The following is an 18,587-nucleotide window of genomic DNA, read 5'->3' as shown; positions in this document are numbered from 1 at the left end:
ATTCCCAAGCATGGCTGCTGTGCAGGCAGTGGGCACCCACTGCTCACATCCAGCTGTAAAGCTGGACATCTTCCCCACCTCAGCCACCACAATGGGGCTGTCTGCCCCCTGTCCTCCAGCAGCCCCACCAGGACCCCCCATGGGACCCCCAGCCCTGCTGCTGGGAGCTGGGCAGACACACTGTGGCTGTTGCAGGTCTGGGCACATCCTGCTGGCTGGGCTGGATTTGGGGTGAGACATTCTCCAACTTGAGGCTGTTGTGGGGCTGCAGAGCCAGTCACATGTGCTGCACGGGGTGACTTGGCCAGAAGGGGCTGGTGGTGAATTCCACAGGGAAACACCTCTGTTTCTCTGGTCCTTTACACCAGGAAAACAGCCCCAAGCTGAGATTCATCCCACCCCTATTGATGAGCTTTGTGGTGCTGAGACCTTTGCAGCCTGCTTTTGGGATTCCTGCACTGCTGAGGCTTCTATATGGGGAAACACATCTTGGGTTTTGCCACAACATAAACCCTTGTTTCACACCTTGCAGCCCCTTCCCTTGCAGCACAGAGCTGAGCTGCACCCCCAGCAGCCTCCTCCCAGCACTGAGTCCCTGCCCTTTTCTGAGAGCTTCTCATGTGTCGCATCCTACAGAAGCGAGGCTCCAAGCCAGCCCTCCCCTTGGCACCCTCACATCAGTGAGACCAGCCAGCAAATCTGTTCCTGGTAGAAATGAGGGTGGAAAAAGCTTTGGGTTTCACCCAGCTGCTTGAAAGCTGCGGTTGGAGGTGGGTGGAGCAAAGCAGAGCCAAGTGCCTGTGGCACCGGGGTGACAATGAGGAGAGGTGAGGTGGGGGTGTCCCTGGCACTAAACCTCCCTGGGATGGGCTGCAAGCTGGGGCAGGAGGGAGGAGAGTGGGGACCTGTGCCAAGGTGCCAAGCACCGACGTCTCCCTGTGCCTGAGAGGGGACTTTGGAAGCAGCAAGACCTGTCCTCTGCCTTGTGTCACCTTCACAGCTCCTTCTGCTCTTTGGTCTGCAAAGACTGCAGGAAAAATGTCTGTGCTGGGACAGGGGATGCATATTACCCTGCTGGAGCGCTGTGCTGAGGCTCAGGAACAGAGAGGCCATGAGGGTCATCTCTGTGAGCTCAGCAGAGCGTTGGGCAATAAGGAAGCAAAGTAAGGGACTGAAAAAACCCCAAGGGAGCAACGTCACAGCATTGCACCAGTGTGCCTGGGTGCCATACAATGAGTCACCTTGCGGCCGGGCAGTGTGCCTGGGCTGGATTGTCCCCAAAGAGCTGCAGGAGGGGACACATTGCTGTGCACCTCCTGCTGGGGCCAGGAGATGTGCTGAGGCTGTTTGCAGCTGCTTATCCGAGAGCTCTCAGCAAGGTGTGGATCTGCTGGGCATAACCCATGTGTCTGAAATCCACCTGTCCCATTGCCACCTACACGACACAGGACCACCAGCACGGCCCAGTGCCACCCGCACAGCCTGGAGCTCACTGCCTGCAGTGCTGCCATTCCCTGCACGAACAGCAGAGGCCAGGCCACAATCGCTGCAGGCGCTGAAGCTGTTCCCTGCAGCAGCAGCAGAGGATGCTCGGCCTTTCCAACAGCCCAGCAGCAGCAGCTTGGCACTGGTGTCCATCCCATACAGATATGTGTCCCATACAAGTGCCAAGCGTGGTGGCACAGCTCTCACCCCCAGCCCATGTGGGATGTGTTGTCACAGTGAGCTGACATCCCCTAAAGAGCCCACCCCCATCTTCCTCCCATATGTACCCCCTTCACTGCTGCTCCCTCCTCTGTCAGCCTGCAGTGGGAAACTGAGACGGGCTGGTGGGAGTTTCTCCTTTGGGTTTTCCTCCTTTATTATTGCTTTCCCATAGAACAAACCTATGGGAAGGCACCGGGGTGATTCAGCAGAGCAGGAAGACACAGGGGCTGCTCCCTTGGTGCCTGTCACAGGGCCACATACTGGCCATGGGGGTTCTTTTCCCCTGCAGATGGCTCTGATAAGGCTGGGAATTGCCTGGCAGTGCAGGGTGGCTCTGCCTGGTGCCCACTGTGATGGGATGGCATGAGGAGGAGGAAGGACTGCAGCCGGCACACACAGCAGCACAGAGGGGCTGATCTTTGAGGAGCAGCGTTCATCACCTGCTGCTATTTACCTGCCTTCCCAAGGCTCCTCCTGCACAGCCTGACCTTGGCTGGGGCTGGCAGCCCCTCTCTGTGCCTCAGACCGGGTGAATGGTTTGGCACTATTGAATAGAAAACATCCCTGAATCAAATCCCTGTGCTGTCCCGCTTGAATACAGAAACACCGCCGCGCAGCAGAGCCGATGCTTATTTTATTTGAGGATCTGTTTGGATGATCAGCCTCGAAGCTGCCTGAACACACAAACAGCATCTGCCAGGTGCTCCTCTGAAGCTTTGCCTCAAAGCAAACACACCGCCAGTGTCTTTTATTAAAAAGAAAGGATTCATAATAAACATTAATAAATCCTGGGGAATGCTGAAACCCCCATCTTCCCCACACTGAGCACAGTGACAGGCTGAGAGCTGCTGCAGCGTGAGGGGCCTGCTCCATGTCCCAGTTATCCTCACTCCATATCCCAGTTATCCCTGTTCCATACCCCAGTTATCCTCACTTTGTATCCCATTTATCCCTGTTCTATATCCCAGTTATCCTCACTTTGTATCCCAGTTATCACCCTCTCCATACCCCAGTTATCCCCACTCCATATTCCAGCTGTCCCTGTTCCATATCCCAATTATTCCTGTTCCATATCCCAGTAGTCCCCACTCCATATCCCAATTATGCCTGCTCCATATCCCAGTTATCCCTGTTCCATACCCTGGTTATCCTCACTTTGTATCCCAATTATCCCTACTCCATATCCCAATAATCCTTGTTCCATATCCCAGTTATCCCCACTCCACATCCCAATTATCCCAGTCCTATATCCCAGTAATCCTCACTTTGTATCCCAGTTATTCCCCTGTTTCATATCCCAATTATCCCCACTCCATATTCCAGTTGTCCCTGTTCCATATCCCAATTATCCCTGTTCCATATCCCAGTTATCTGCTCTCCTTATCCCAGTTATTCCCTCTCTACATCCCAGTTCTCCCCACTCTCCTCATCCTGTGGACAACACGAGGGCTCTCCCATGGGGTAGAACAAGGAGGATGCAGCTGACTGTCCCTCCTGAGTCCCCTCCTGCCCTCAGAGGAGGAAACCTGGCTGCAAATAAGCCTAGAGGATTTTTCTATCTCAGATGCTCACTTCCCTCCCTTGGCGCTGCTCTCACATCCCTCGGCTGCCAAACCGCTGGGAATTAATCCCGTGCTGACAGCGTTTACATTGGGCTCTGCTCAGATAAACCATATCAGAGGTGGAGCCAGGGGAGGAAGGAAGGGTCGTGCTCCTGCTTAGTGTCAGCCCGGCTGCTCCCCATCACTGCAGCACGGAGCTGCTGGGATGGGGAGAGCACAGCACCCAAACCCTGCAGGGCTGAGGGCTTCTCTTGCATCTTACAATGGAGAAAAGAAGGGAAATGTTCTTCAAGTCAGCTGGATCCTGTGGGCCCATGGAATGTGGGACATGGGGACCAGTGTTGCCCACCATCTGGTTTGGATCTTGGCATCCATGCTCTGCAGATAGAGGGCTTCTCCAAGGACTGGTTTTAAGCTGAATGTTTGCAGACTTCATTTTTCCCTGGTTGGATTCTCCTCTTTGATGTCTGGAGATGGAGGTGGACGGTGATAGAGATAGAGATAGAGATAGAGATAGAGATAGAGATAGAGATAGAGATAGAGATGGAGATGGAGATAGAGATAGAGATGTGCCATCCTAGAGCCCACACTTGCATGGACCCTACAGCCAGAGGGACACCTGGCAACACAAACCCACGCCACAGCAAAGATCCCAAAATCCCCCTCCCTCCATCCCTCATCCCATATAACATCACTGGGGTGGTTCCTAACATCTCCTTGGCCAAGGGTTCCTCCTGCAAAGCGGGATCCCTGGGCTGTGCCACGCTGCAGCTTTGGGGCTCCCTGGGTCCCTCCTCCTGTACTGCATCCCATCCCTGCCTGTGGGGTCCAGGTCATGGCGCAGTCGTCACAGCCACCCCAGTGATGGGAACCAGGGGTAAATATTAGTACAAAGTGAAGGGCTGTTTAAATATTTTCTCTCTGCAAGGTATTGCTGAAGTTCCCGGCTCCTTTGTCAACAGCCTTTAGGAAACAACAGCCGTGTGATGGTGATTTCCAGCCTGTGCTGGTTCTTGTCTCAGAGCAGTGCCAAGGGTGGGGAACATTGTGGACCCACCGCAGCTCCCAGTCCCTCTGCCCGTGGTTTCCAAGCCAACTTTTCCCATCTGGAGTGGAGCAGCACCGTGCTGTGCTGAACACTCGCTTCCACCTGGAAGTGCACGCAGGATGTAGCAGAGACTCCAAGGACGGCCAATTAATTGTGGTGACAGCACCAAAAGGTTTTCCCAGACAAGAGGAGACGGACAGAACCAGCCCTTTGGGTGCCCTCACCGTGGCCATGGCTGTTGGGTTTGCTTTGGCTAAGCCGGATTGGTGCTTGTTGGTTGCAATGCTCCACAGGCACCAGCAGCCATAGGAAAGGAATAAGGTCCCCTTGTGCAGTCTTACCCATCCAGTGGCCCTCATAGGACACACACTGCCCACCAGCATCGCAGCAAAGAAACCAAGAGGAGCCAGGGGGGGCTTTGATCGATTTATCCACTGAAGATACAAGTTTCAGTTTAATAACACCATTCTGTCTGGTTACAAACATACTAAAAACCTACAAAAAAAAGAGAACAAAACAAAAAAAACCCAAAACATAACAAAAAAACCCCAAAGAAAAGAAAAAAGGAACAAACGAACAAACAAAAAAACCAGTTACATCCATCGTACACACGAGACGGCATGTATAAAACCAGCACGGAAGCGCCGAGGAACACAAACATGAACAGCATCCGCAGCAGCATCGTTAACGGTACAGACACAGAGCTACATCGGACCCCACGGCTCCATGTGGGGCACTGCTGAGACGAACTAACGAGTAGAGACAGCTCTGGCAATGGGAAGAGTGAGCGGCGTGGTCTGCTGGGCGGTCAGACCATGCGGGTGGTTTGATCCCTCTCTTCCTAAGTTGGTCCGTGTTGGGTTAATGGGGTTCCTCCCTTGCCCCTCTGTCACCGGCGGTGGCCCTGAGTGGCGCTGGTGGCACAGAGATGGGTAGGAGGGGGCTGAGCTCTGGTCTCTGGGGTGGGCTGAGGGCAGGGACACAACCCATGGGGTGACCTTGGGAGGCACAGGGTCCTTGGGGCTCCTTGTCTGGGTGTGTGTGATGTATACGTATGGCGTGTCAGCTGTAGCTACAAGGGGACAGGGATGAACGGGGACCTCTGCCCTGTACCCAGCAGGAACACACAGCCCATGTCCCATCCCTTTGCCTGTGGGCGCACCTCCATCCAAAAGCAGAACGTGGGGGGAAGGATGCAGATTGGGACCACTGGGTGATCCAGGATGTGATGCTGGAGGCCAACCCTGCCCTGGGGACACCCAGTCCTGCTCCTGCTGCTGGAGTGGGGCACTGGATCACAGCTCCAGTCCCTGCCCTGCTGCTGGAGCAGCAGCTCTGAACACATGGGAGGTGCAACGTCACACTTCCCAAAGGGCCGTGACACAGAGCAGCTGTGACACACGTGCACACGCGTGTGCTGGGGAGCTGCACTCAGAGCCAGGACCAACCCTTCCTTTCCTCTCTTTCCCACAGCATTTTTCATCCCTCTGTCGCTCCGGAATGATATTTCCCCCCCCCCCCTCTCCTTTTTCTGCTCATTTTCATCTCTCCCCAGCTGACAGTTTTTCCCTGATTTAAGCAATTCTTGCTCTGCTGAGGGCGGCGAGGAGGGGGTGTTCGCTCCATCTCCATCACATCCCTACACAAGCTCTGCCCCAGCCGCCCTCCATTTCACATCCTACAGAGCTGATAAAAATAAACTTGTTTTTGTTTGCGTCTGTTGGAGTGGTTTGCAGTGGGGCTGACGGGGGTGGGAGGGACAGCAGCTGGACACATCTGGATTTGGTTTAGGAAATATGCCTGGAAAAACAGCCGGCCCTACATACACATGAGTGCACACCATGCAGTCACGGGACGGCTGTTATGGGGGGAAAACAAGTAAAGGAAGAAAGGGAAGAAGAAATCAGCCCCGTATAAAAAATGGCCCGTTGGAGGATATTAACCTTGAAGGTTAATGCATGGACTTTGTCTGAAGATGTAACATCCCTAAGAGACCCGACCCAGGTCTGCAGAGCATGGAGAGTACCAAACGAATGGGTTTCTCCCATCTGCATGAGCCCAATGGTGACACTGAGCAGCTGTGAACACAGCTGAGATGCTGCTGCAAACAGTGCTGGTGGGCTCAGCTTTGAGGCCACCTTGTCACCCTGTGTCCCCTTCCTTTCCTAAATCCTCTGCCCAGCACATGTTGGCTCTATCCTGAGCAGTTAGTCCAATCCACTTCATCACACACACCCAGGACCAGCTCCTGCCTTTACCTCTTCTGGCTGGGCAGTGGGGTGGCCAATGGAAGAGGGCTGGGTATGTCACCATACCCGAAACAGCGAAAAAAAAACCCAAAAGATTCCCAGAGGATGTCTATAAAGCTGTGGGTGAGCAAAGCAGGAACTGCTGGCTGGATGCTTGGAGTGGGGCGGTCACCACAGGGACATTATGGTGTCCATCACAGGCATCGTCCCCATCAAAGCTCTAAAAATCACAGAGATCATTTGGGAAACAGTGGGTGACGAGGATGTAAAGCTTCCTAGGGAATGTATCATCCCCAGCCTTCCACCAGCCTGACCTACATGCGTGCAGGAGGCAGTAGGGCTGCCCCTCCATCCACTCCATTCTGCAGCCAAAAGGGAAACTGAGGCAGCAAAACCCTGCAGACTCACCCACAGCCCCAGCACTGAGGCAGGATGAGACATACAGCCCCACAGCCTCACAGGGCATGGGCAGCCCCCAGGCAGGGCGGGGGGAGCACTGCTGGTCCGTGACCACACGGACTGACTTCTACCAGGCACTTTGTTTGCAGGAGCCCAGTTTGACCCAGAGAGCAGGAATACTCCCTACATAAAGCAGTGTCAGCATTAACAGAGCAGAGACCTCCCTTCATACCTCATCCTTCCTGTGATGGACCTTTCACCTTTCCCTGTCCCAGTTCCTGAATTCCTTCTCTCCAGGCAAGGGGCTCTGGTCCCACATCCCCACCCGACAGACACACAGTGGCCAAGGCACAACGTGTGTCACCCGAGCCCATCCTCATGCATGTCCCTGGTGCAGGGACCCAGCGCTGTGCAGGGCGCCCAGGGACACCCTGCCATCCTGCAGTGGGGACGAGTGGCACATCTGTCCCCTTGCTCCCTCCAGCCCTGGGATGGGTTGCAACAAATAGCCACGAGAGCTGCGGATGAAGCGAGCGATGGGTGCTGCAGCCTCTGCGCTGGCTGCCCTGCAAGGATAAGCAACGCGGGCAAAGCAAAGTGCGGCGGTCCTGATAAGCATCGCGGCCCAAAAGCAAGAAGCTGGGCTGTCCTGGAGGCTAGGCATGGAAAGCAGAGTGGCGAGCAGTGCTGCACACTGCTGCGTGGCAAGGCATGGGCTTTGGGAGGTGATCATGGACCAGGACAGCGAGATGGAGCCAACAACCAACGCACCCCTTGCCCACATCCCGTGCTTCACTCTGACCCACCCACACCCCCGTGGTTCTTAGTTTTTTTGGCTTGCTTACTGATATATTTTTTGAAAACCCTATAGAGATCCAATTGGGATTGGCATCTACCAGCACTGGCCGGCCCCGCACGGAGCGAAGACCTCGAGAACAGAGCAGGGCAGATTCCTGGCACGTCGCATCCCTCCCTGCCCCTCGCCTGTCCCCACGGTCCTCTCACAGCGTGGCACTGGGGTAGGAAACCCAGCCTGCCTCTTTGTACGCGGCCGTCACGTGGGTGTAGATGAGGGTCCTCATCTTGGTCCACGCGCCGTGCGCCTCCGGGGTGAAGTCGTTGCCATACGCCTCAGCGATCACCTCCAGCATGACTCCGGTGAGCTTCTGCAGGGGACAGCAAAGGGTTAATGAGCTCCGCAGGGAGGGCAGAATGAGTTGTATTTTTCCCTAAGGAAATGCAATGCTGGGGTTGAGTTCTGGGAACAAGGGCCCACTGCTGCATGGAGGGATGCTCGGGATATTACAGCGCTCACAGAGGGGCTGGGCAGGAGGCTGACGTGGCACTGCCTATAATCTCCCTAATCTTGGCAGCTCTAGTGCCATAGATGCCATCCCAATGCTTCGTTGCTAAAAGACCTCAAGAAGGACCCTACAGCTGTGCAGGACACAGGCAGGAGAGAAACTCCAAGCCCCAAAAGCTCCAGTGTTGGCTGTTTGTGGGGATGCTGCTCTATGTAAGGCAGTATCTCGGTGGGAAACAGCCCCACAAACAGCACCACCACTCCTTCTCCCTGACTCCCCATCACTAGTCACGGAGAGGATGGGTCAGTGATTGGTCTCTGTGGTCTTAATGGTCTCTTCCAACCTTAACGATACTAAAGCATCCCAAGAAGTTTTCATTCCTTCCCTTTACCTTAAAGTAGATGGGCTCCACTTTGTGCTTGAGGGCATGGGCTTTGCCCACCAGGGCCAGAACAGAGGAGACCTTCTCCGGGTCGTCGAGGTTCTCCACCACAGAGTTGATGGCACCCATGACTCGCTGGGCGTGCTTCCGCAGCTGCAAGCTCCTCTCCATCTCCAGCGGGTCCTCCATGTGCTTGAACTGGCTGAAGTATTGTTTGGCCGATGGGAAGTTGACAAAAAGCCTTGAGAGAAAGGACAGACACAGAGCAGAGTCAGGAGGGCAGAGGTGATGGGAACAGCCCTATTACATCCAGCACAGCCAGGGCTGGAGCTTGTTGAATTCCGAGGGAAACACTGTAGGTTTCATCAGCAGGCTAATGCCTTTCTCACTTATCTGCTACAAAGGCACCCCAGTTGGATATTTATCTACAAAGCAGAGGCAGGACTGAATTCCTTATCATTTCACCCAGAAACTCCAGCCCAGCATGCCAGATGCCACAGCCATTCCCTGTGTGTCAAAACATCTCCTCCTGCCTCAGAAAAATGGAGACAAGCAAGCAAAGCTCATCCTTCATCTAAGCCAGCCTCTCCCTGCCTATCTTCAACCCTATGGGCTCTCTTCATGCATTGCCACCTAAAGAGCCCCTCCCAATCCAGGATGTGCCCAGCATTCACAAATACACCTCTCCAAAATGCTTCCAGCAAGACCCCAGCCCAGATCTCCCAGTGCCAGGAGCCACTGCCAGGACATCCCCAGGCACCCAGCCTTCAGGTGAGAACCCTCTTTGCTATGGGGTGAACCAATCCCCATGAAACACAGCTGGAATGAGTGAAGCTGCTGATGGCAGGCAGCTGTGCCCAAGCAACATCTCAACCATGCATCCCTTTCCTATCCCTTTCCCATCCCATTCCTATCCCTTTGCCATACTACTCCCATCCATCACCAGTTGGGATTATCACCCCACTCACCACCCCACAGGCAGTGTCAATTCATGGATCCTGCTCACTTTCCACCCCATTACTTTCCCTGCCTTCCCCCACTCCATTGGCTGGTGCACAACTCAAGGCATTGCCAAGGAAGCAGCACGAGGCAGCACTGGGAGCACACTGCTCCCCAAGGCAGCTGGGATCCATCAGCCCAAAATAGGTTTCAGAGAAGAAAGGTTGAGGAGGAAGGAGCGTGGAGTGCTGGGGTACAATGTGTTGCTTTGAAACCCATGTCAGGCCAACGTCAGTAGGAATCCCAACCCAGAGTGACCTCCTCTAGCTCCCATTCCCATGGATGTCCTCAGCCCATCCCTTTGGCTTAGAGATGCCATGGGGTGAGGGGTGGCCAGGACCCATTACAGGGCTGGGGCATGGAGTTGGCCATGGAGATGGCATTGGGTCTGAGGTTCTGCCTAGAGCATTCTCCAGCCAGTACGTGCCTGAGCCTCGAAATCCCGAGTCCCTCTTTGCTGTTAGAAGTTCCCTGTAAAGCCTCATCTGCCCTCAGCATGATGAGAAGACCCAAGGACTGGGCTTGGAGTGACCCCTGGGGCCCCCAGAACCACAGCACACAGAGGGACAAGTGCAACCCCAAGGCTGTGTCTTCCACCTACATGGGCAGAGGCTCCAACTCAGCTCATAGCATCACAGTTCTGAGCAGGGAACCCAAGGCTGGAGCAAACCTGAGCCAGAAAGAGAAGGAACGAACCTCTCTTGTAGTTGCTAATAAACAGAGAAGATTAATTTAACACTAAGGTTAAATATAACCCAAGGGAGTAGGGGGGGAGAAAAAGAAGGAGGAAGAAATAAAACAACTCAAACAATAGTGAGATAGAAGAGGTGTTCGCTGGGTTTGTTTCCATCCACAGATCATGTTTTCGGAGTTCAAACAGCTCAGGCTCTGGAATGTTGTTGGCTCATTACGGGTGTGTTTGGTTCGGGCTTTTTTCCTTCATCGGAGTCATTAAAAAATATGACATTTACCATTGCATATCACACGAAATTATGATTGATGGAAAGCAGATGCCTGAATCCCCATCTCATTGCGCTGCTTTTTAAGTGGTTCCATTCTGCACCCGCTAATTTGTTCCCGGCGAGCTACATCTGGACCCAGCACACAGGATGTCGGAGATGTTTTCCTCCCTTTTTTGCCCTTTTAACAACTTTAAGGACACAACCTTCACCAGTAGCAGAGCCAAAGGAAATAATTAAGGTGCATAGCACCACGATGCTGTTCCCTGTGCAGAGGGAGCAGCTCCCTGTGTACCTTCCCCATCTTCCTCTCTTCTCCATCTCTGCAGCAAACCAAAGGGGGACCGAACCCCCAGCTCTGGCCATTTCATATTAGTATTAAAGCTGGAAAAGAGCCCTAAGATCATCAAGTCCAACTGTTCCTGCCCAGCACAACCGGCGCCAGCTGGAATCATCAGTGCTTTGTCACCTTGAAAGGTCCAACCTGGCCCATAGAGAAAGCAGCCCTGAGCCCACCAGGTCACTGGGACCCCTGGGATGAACACCTGGATGCTTTCTGATAGGTTTTCAAATCCCAGAACTATTTAATATCCCGAGGGATATATGAAGGGACCCATAAGGATCATCATCATTTTCCTGCCGATGCTTTCACGCTTTCTCTCATCCCTTTACGTGGGAGAAGCTCTCAGCCATCCCCACATCCCTCCCCAGAGCTCCGAGCCCCGTTCTGCTCTGGTGCCCACAAAGCAGCTGCTGGAGGTAGGCAGGTGCTATTTATTGAGCTCAGGATGCCTCAGCACTTCGCCTGCACCTTCCCAGCACTGTTCCAGCCACCTGTATGTAGGTTCCTTTCAGGGCTGGGCTTCTGCAAAGGGGTTGGGATGCTCCAGCAACAAACACCCAAATGAGTTTGGGGACACGAGGATCCCAGTGCTCTGTGATGGGGAGCTGCAGCCACACAGAGCACAGCCACGAGCCTCTGCTTCTGGATACAGTGCTTAAAACCACCTGCCCCTCCAGCCCTTTTTCTACCCCTCAAGGGGGGGTTGATTTTGGGGTGAAATCTTCCTCTTGAATGTCCTCATTAGCAGAGCCCTTTTCTCCAGGAAAACATCCATTCAGACTGAGCACAGCAATTCATGAGCACGTGATACACAGTGGGATGGGGACGTCCTTCTGAGGGGGCCTCACTGCAAAGCACTTCAGGGAGGGGGCTCAGCTGCGATGCTTTGCCCTGAAATCTACCTTTTGGCAGCAGAAATGGGTTCCTTGCCTACAGGGACAGGCAGGTGCGAGGGTCAGGATGTGGGGGCTTCCAACCTGTAGGGTTTTCCAACCATGTTCACATCGGGCATGTGGCTCCATGGTGCTGCACTGGGAGCTCCCTGCACACGCACCCACCTGCTCTGAGGACCTCACTGGGCAGCATGTTCCCAAAAGGAATGGTCCCTAGGTTAGAGATAGGGAAACTGAGGCACAGCAATGCACCCAGAGGTACGGACAGGCTCTGTGTGCGCTGCAATGTGTCTCTCCATCATGCTGGCTGGAACAACACAGCTGACATGCAGCCCCAAATGTGAAGCTTGAGGGTGCCCAGCCCAGCCCCAGCCCCACAAGGGTTAAAGCAGCTGCTGTTAAATGGATCCTGGCAGCGATACTGCAGAGGCCCCACGTTCCCCAGGAGGAAGATGAAGCTCCCCCGCGGAGGAAATGGTCAATTAGTGGCATAGTTCTGACCGCACGGCGCAGATTCCCATGATCTGGTGGCTGCACTGCCTGAATCCCTCATTATCTGTGATCATATCCCGTTAGATCCCAGGGGCCCCACAAGCTCAGGACCCTGCTGTGCTGCTGGAAGGACCATAGGGTTGTGCTATGGCTGTGAGCAAAGCCACAGCCACAAGGCTGGAGACTGATGGCCAGTGCTGGTGCATGGCCCCGTGCCTCAGTTTCCCCATCCACAAAGCAGAGGGTAGGTGAGCCAGCATGGAAATGGTGCAGGGAGGAGGGAGCTGCACTGGGACACACAGCAGAACTCCTGCAGGATGGTGGCACTGCAGACCCTCACCCCATGCTCAGCATTTGGTTGGGCATCCCCACCTCTGCCATCAGAATGAAGCATTGGCCCCCCAGCTTGGGTTCAGCTCTCAATGCGCAGAGGTGACTGTGAGCCCCCATGCATGTCCCATGGGAAAAAGTCATCCCCTGCCCAGAGCAGGTCCTGAAAGATAAACTGGGGAAGAGCAGAGGAAACCTCTATGGGGCAACAAAACTCTCCAACACCAGAAATGCAGCTGAGCTCTGGGCATGTGCCGCAGTTAAGGCTCATGGGGAGCCAGGTCCATCCCAGGTGTGCGATACCCTGCTGGCATTTGGAAACACCCACCACCACAGTGCTATGGCTCTCTTTGGGGACAAGCAAGTTGGAGCAGAAACTTGTATGGGGAGAGTTTGTATTGGGAGCAGAGCTCAGCCACACATCCCCACAGCTGCACCTCTCTGCCCTCACCATGCTCTGCGCCCCACCACCATGCTCTATAGATGCCAAAAGCAAAGAGTTGCCCTGGGCTAATCCTCCATGGCATCATCCCACCCAGACACCTCTTCCCAGCACTCCATTGGCATCACAGCTGCTGCACACTGCTGGGGCTCAGCCCACCTCCAATGCACACCGCTGTGCATCAGGGACATGAAGGCAGTGAGGACTCCCCTGCCACACTTTCCACTCCCCATTGCCCTGTGCTGGAGCTCAGAGGAATGGGAGAAGGAGCATTTTGGCTTCCCAAGGTTGGGACAGGGATTATCTGTGCTCTGCATTTCCCATGGGTTCGGGACATCAGCTCTCAGCCCATGTTAAACTTTTTGATAGCCATTCATACAAAGCACATGCATGCAAAGGGCTCACAGCTCACACAACAACAGGCAGCAACAGGAAAAACCTTCCCATCCCTATTTCCCCCCCCCAGCAGAGCATAACCCTTCCTGATTTCGGTACCGATGTGGGGCATTGCACTTGGCCCATTGGAGCCACCCAGCCCTGTGCTGCTGGATGATGCTTTGTGCCATGGGGCAATGTTCTGTGCTGTGGGGCAATGTTCTGTGCCATGGGGTGATACTATGTGCCATGGGGCGATACTATGTGCCATGGGGTGATGATGCCCCACAGCTCAGGCAATGCTCAGGGCTTGGAGACCACTCAGTGCTGCCACCCCTATTGCCCCCCACCTCATGTGTGTCCCCTCCGTCCCCCCCCTCTCCAACTCCAGCGCTCCCTCCCCGCCGACGCTGCCGCCGGAGGGACAGATGGTGCCCTCGGAGACACCTGCTTAGGTTTTATCTTGGCTCCCAACTTGCATTATTTCACCCGCCAGCCTGGGACGTACCAACACCATCCGCACGGAACTCAGTGGGGGGGGGGGTGGTAGGGAAAAAGCCCCCCCCCATAAACCCAACCGCAACAAACCCACCCCCATGGAGCCCTGCGCCGCGCTGCCTCCGCTCTCCCCCACCTCCGCTCGGGTTAAGGTGACCTTTCCGATGGAAACCGAATCCCACAAAGTCCCCACAGCGCTGCCCCGCTCCCCCCGCTCTGAAATCGGAGGAGTGCTGCCAACCGTCCCCGCTCCAATGGATGCTCTGTGCTCCCCACTCGCTGTCATTCATCGCGTTCCGCTCCGCAGACCGTTCTGTTTTTGCCTATAAAGGGCTCCGTTTGGATTCACTTCTCCCCCCTCCCCCCCTGCAACCCCCGGTACCTGATGAGTATGGAGACCCCGACGTCCTCGCAGTTGGCGTACACTCTGCTCCATGTCTCCTGAATAACCTTCTTCTCCGCCTCGGAGATCTCCTCACTTCTCTCCCACCTCTCGATCTCCATTTCTCCCTGGACTTTCTCCATGGGGAGCTGCGTACGTTGCGCCGGGAGGGGGATGGATGTGCGTTGTGAGCGGCGAGGTGTGCGCCCAACAGCTGCGCTTTCAGAGCTGGAATTTCGACTATCTCCTACAGCTCGGGTCTCCCCATGGCTGTAGCAGCTCCCGCTCAGCCTGGATGCGGGCGGCTGACTGATGGGAAAGAGCCGAAAAGTGAAATATTCAAAGGCATCGCAGGACCAGCCTCTTCCAACGTGTGAACGTGAGCTCACTTTCCCCCTCTCTCCTCCTCTCTCCCACTCCTCCCTCCTGCCTCTCATGGAGGGCGGGGGGTGGAGAAGGGGGGAGGGGGTGGAAGTTTTTTTTTTCCCTCTCTCCCCGGCCTTTGTAAACAGTGCGGAGGAAATAGAGAATGTGAATCGCACGGCTGGAGTTGTCCCAGTGCTGCTGGGGCTCAATGCTGCCTTTGGGACAACGGATCCCTCTGCAGCCACCCATCACCTCCCAGAGGGGGATGTCACCCTCTGTCCTGTAGATCACAAGGGGGAGGTGGGGAAATTCATGGCTTTGGGGTGTGTGGGGACACCTCTGTGCTGCTGTCTGGTTGCTTTGGACCCAGATCCATTTGCATCTTGCTGCAGACCCAGGCTGTCAAACTGATAGTGCAGGAAAAGGGAGAACACAGCTGGGAATTGGGGTGACCAGAGGGTCTGCAGAGGGGGGTGGGAGAAGCAGAGGGGGATCCTGCATTGCTCCAGCAGCTGCTGCACATCCTGGCAGAGGGACAGCAGGCAGACAGGTGAGCACACAGGGGGACAGTCAGGTGGATGGGCAGGCAGGTGAACAAACAGACAGGCAGATGGAGCACCAAAGTACACCTGGGCAGGGGCTGGAATATAGCTGAGCCCTGCTATGGCCGGAGTTCTCTTTCTGTAGAGCTGCCAAGGCTTTTTGCTGTATTTCTCCTCCAAATTATCCTCAGCTGCCACTCCACTCCCAGCAGGGAAATCATTGGCATCAGCAGATCTGTGCTTACAGCTGTGAGGGGAGCAGGGGGGGATGCTGGCCTGCTGCAGGTCCAACCCAGCAGAGCAGGACCCCACCCTGCCACAGCCAGAGCTGTGCCCTCTTCCTGGCGTTGGGGCTTGGGGTTGGGTGGAGAGTCTCAGTTCTGTGTTAGAAATGAATGAGGAGCCCGTGAGCATTTCCAAGAGGGTCTGTGCTCCTCTCTGGGGACTTCACACCCAGCTCTGCCACGTGCTTGGCTTCTTCCCCATGGGAGGCCACTCTGAGATACGTGGGGAGGATTGTGCTGCGGTGGAGATGTGCCGTGCCAACCCAGTGCCCATAAACCCCAAACACAGCCCTCAACTTCTGCATCTCCTCCCAGCTAACAGTGGTAGAATGCAACATTTACCAGGAGGAAGATGCTGCACTGACACCGCTGCAAAACCTCAGTGGGTCAGCACTGCCTGGTGTCACCCTGCTGCTCTCTGTCCCTGCAGGGACCTGAATGTCCCCACTGGTCCCACTGGGGCCAAGTGCAGCACAGAGGGAGGTGGCAGCCCCAAGGACACGATGGCATTTGCCACCCTGCCCTCCCACATCGCTTCTCCTCCTCCTTCTCCTCCTCCCTGTGCTGGGTGCAATGAGGAATTGCTTGGCTCCTGAGCCTGGAGTGGGAGGTGAAGGCACAAAATACGACTTCAGCTCCACGGCGCGTGGGACGGGGATGGTGGCAGAGCTCCACCCTTGACTCCTCATAGAGGGTGAGGTGCAAACCCCATAGCCAAACCACAGCTGAACCCCACAGCCAAAGCACACTCAGCTCTGGATGCTCTGGGCTGAGCACCACTGTCCCTTGTGCATGGGGAGGAGGAATAAGGAGACTTTAGGAAATGGCTTTGCAGTGCCTGCAGCAGCCAACACACCAGGAGGGGAGGATTTAGCCTAAAGCCTGTGCAAATGCTCTGTGCTTATTGCAGGTTTCCTTCCTCCTGCTTCTCGGATCCCCAGGGAACCATGCAAAGCCGGAGCTCCTGTTCCAGCTGCAGCTGTGCCAGGAGCTGAAGGGGGGCAGCAGGACCCCCAGCTGAGGATGCACTGCTGTCTGTATCTGCACCCCATGGGGTGGGACCCCCAGTTTCCATCCTGACTCCATCACCCGCACCCCATGCACAGCCAGGTGCTGATTTGCTCCCCTCTGCCCATGTTCCCCCCGGCAGTTCTGGGCAGTGCCAGGAAGCGAAACCCAACTGTTTGTGCAAAGCAAATCCCGCAGCAGACATTCCTCCTCTGATTGAAACCAGACCTCACGCAATGCTGTCGGAGCTGCTGGTGAGGGTGTGTTAACCAGAGCTGAGCATGCGCTCCCAGAATGGGATCGGGGTCTCTCTGCTTGGGTATATGGGTTGGCCAAGTGGGTGAGGGTCCAAGTGATGGGATGAAGATGGGTGGGATGGAGGTATGTGGGATGGAGGTGTATGGGATGGAGGTGTATGGGATGGGGGTATATGGGATGGAGGTGTATGGGATGGAGGTGTATGGGATGGGGGTATATGGGATGGAGGTATATGGGATGGGGGTATATAGGATGGAGGTGTGTGGGGTGAAGATGTGCAGGATGAAGAGGTATGGGATGGCGATGTATGGGATGGAGGTGTATGGGATGGAGGTATATGGGATGGAGGTGATGGGATGGAGGTGGGTAGGATGGAGGTGTATGGGATGAAGATGTATGGGATGAAGATGTGCAGAATGAAGGTGGGTTGGATGGAGGTGTATGGGGTGAAGATGTGCAGGATGAAGATGTATGGGATGAAGATGGGTGGAATGGAGGCGTACAGGGTGAAGATGTATGGGATGAAGATGTATGGGATGAAGATGTATGGGATGGAGGTGGGTGGGATGGAGGTGTATAGGGTGAGGAAGTGCAGACCCAACCAGCAGCAGCCACAGGCAGCACAGAGGAGAGGGGAGGATGAGGCAGGGAAACCCCACAGCCTTCTCAAATGCTGTGTCAGCTCCTCCCCATAACCAAACAAAATCGCTACCAGCCCACACAACATGAGATTCCAACATTAGGAAATCCAGGGGAAAAGAAGGAAGCGGTGGTGCAGACATGGCTGGGAGGTGGGTGCTGCAGGCAGGGTCTGAAGCTCCGGGGCAGTGCTGGGAACTGCTTCCCAACCCAATCCCATGCCAGAGCTCTCCCAGCCACCCCAACCCAACCCTGAGGCTTTGGGGAACTGAAATGGTGATGCAAGGTGGGATGAAGCAACAGCAGTGGGAGGAAGCAGGGGATGGGGATGTGGTGTGGGTGAGGTTTGCTCCTCGCCATCCTGATTCCAACAAGGAACCGGCTGAGCATCGTCCCCATGTCACAGCCAGACAGTGAGTGGGGATGACAGGGCTATTGGAAACAAGGTGATGCTTCCAAACAGACTCTCTGTGTTGCTCTTTCCCTTCCTGAAGCCGGCCTGGCCGTGGCAGGGGTTACTCAGGAAAGCCAGCAAGCTAATGTATTCATGTCATCTTGCATTTGGTGCCAGGACATGAAGTAAACACTGTCAGGGACCTCGCTCAGGTTCAAAGACGAGCCCTGCTTCTTATTCCGATCACATTATCCGCGCTCCCCGTACGGATTCATTGATTCATATCTTAAAAAGAAAAGCCTTCAAAACCCATTAAGCCTGCCTTGCCATTCCAGCCCTGCTCTCAAGGGCTGGGGCAAGAAGCATTAACTAATCTGCTCACATTACTTTGCCTTTGAGCCGAGCATCTCTCGGTGTCAATCAAGCGTGTCTGGAAGTGATACGCTCCGGTGCAGGGCAGTGAGTTCAGTGCATGGAAAATCAATGTAGGAGCCCTCAGCTGGGTGCTGGGTGGGCAAAGACACCTCTGGAAAAGAACCCTTGGAGGAGGCTTTGCCATGGTCTTACCTATAGTTGTTCTTTCTCAAGACCTCAGGTGGTGTCTGGGACACAAGTGGGGATGTCCCATTGCCACCTGGTTTGCAGAGAGAGGAGCAGTCCAGCCAGAGGAGGTGCTTGGGATGCTCCCAAAGAGCCCCCGTCCCTGTGGAACCACTGGGGAGGGTCCATCCC

General features: G+C 55.1%; 1 protein-coding gene across 1 annotated transcript; it reads right to left on the bottom strand.

Moving 5' to 3' along the window:
- Positions 1-4,730: 4,730 nt before the first annotated feature.
- On the bottom strand, positions 4,731-14,779 carry CYGB (cytoglobin). Its single transcript, XM_015879760.2, has 3 exons — positions 14,365-14,779; positions 8,661-8,892; positions 4,731-8,131 (listed from the first exon to the last, which is right to left on the bottom strand). The coding sequence occupies exons 1-3, from the start codon at positions 14,505-14,507 to the stop codon at positions 7,967-7,969; spliced, it is 540 nt and encodes a 179-aa protein (XP_015735246.1). The 5' UTR covers positions 14,508-14,779; the 3' UTR covers positions 4,731-7,966.
- Between the last annotated feature and the right edge of the window lie 3,808 nt (positions 14,780-18,587).

Source organism: Coturnix japonica, chromosome 18 (assembly GCF_001577835.2).
Source record: "Coturnix japonica isolate 7356 chromosome 18, Coturnix japonica 2.1, whole genome shotgun sequence".
NCBI lineage: Eukaryota > Metazoa > Chordata > Aves > Galliformes > Phasianidae > Coturnix > Coturnix japonica.
This window is presented reverse-complemented; position numbering and strand designations above follow the sequence as displayed.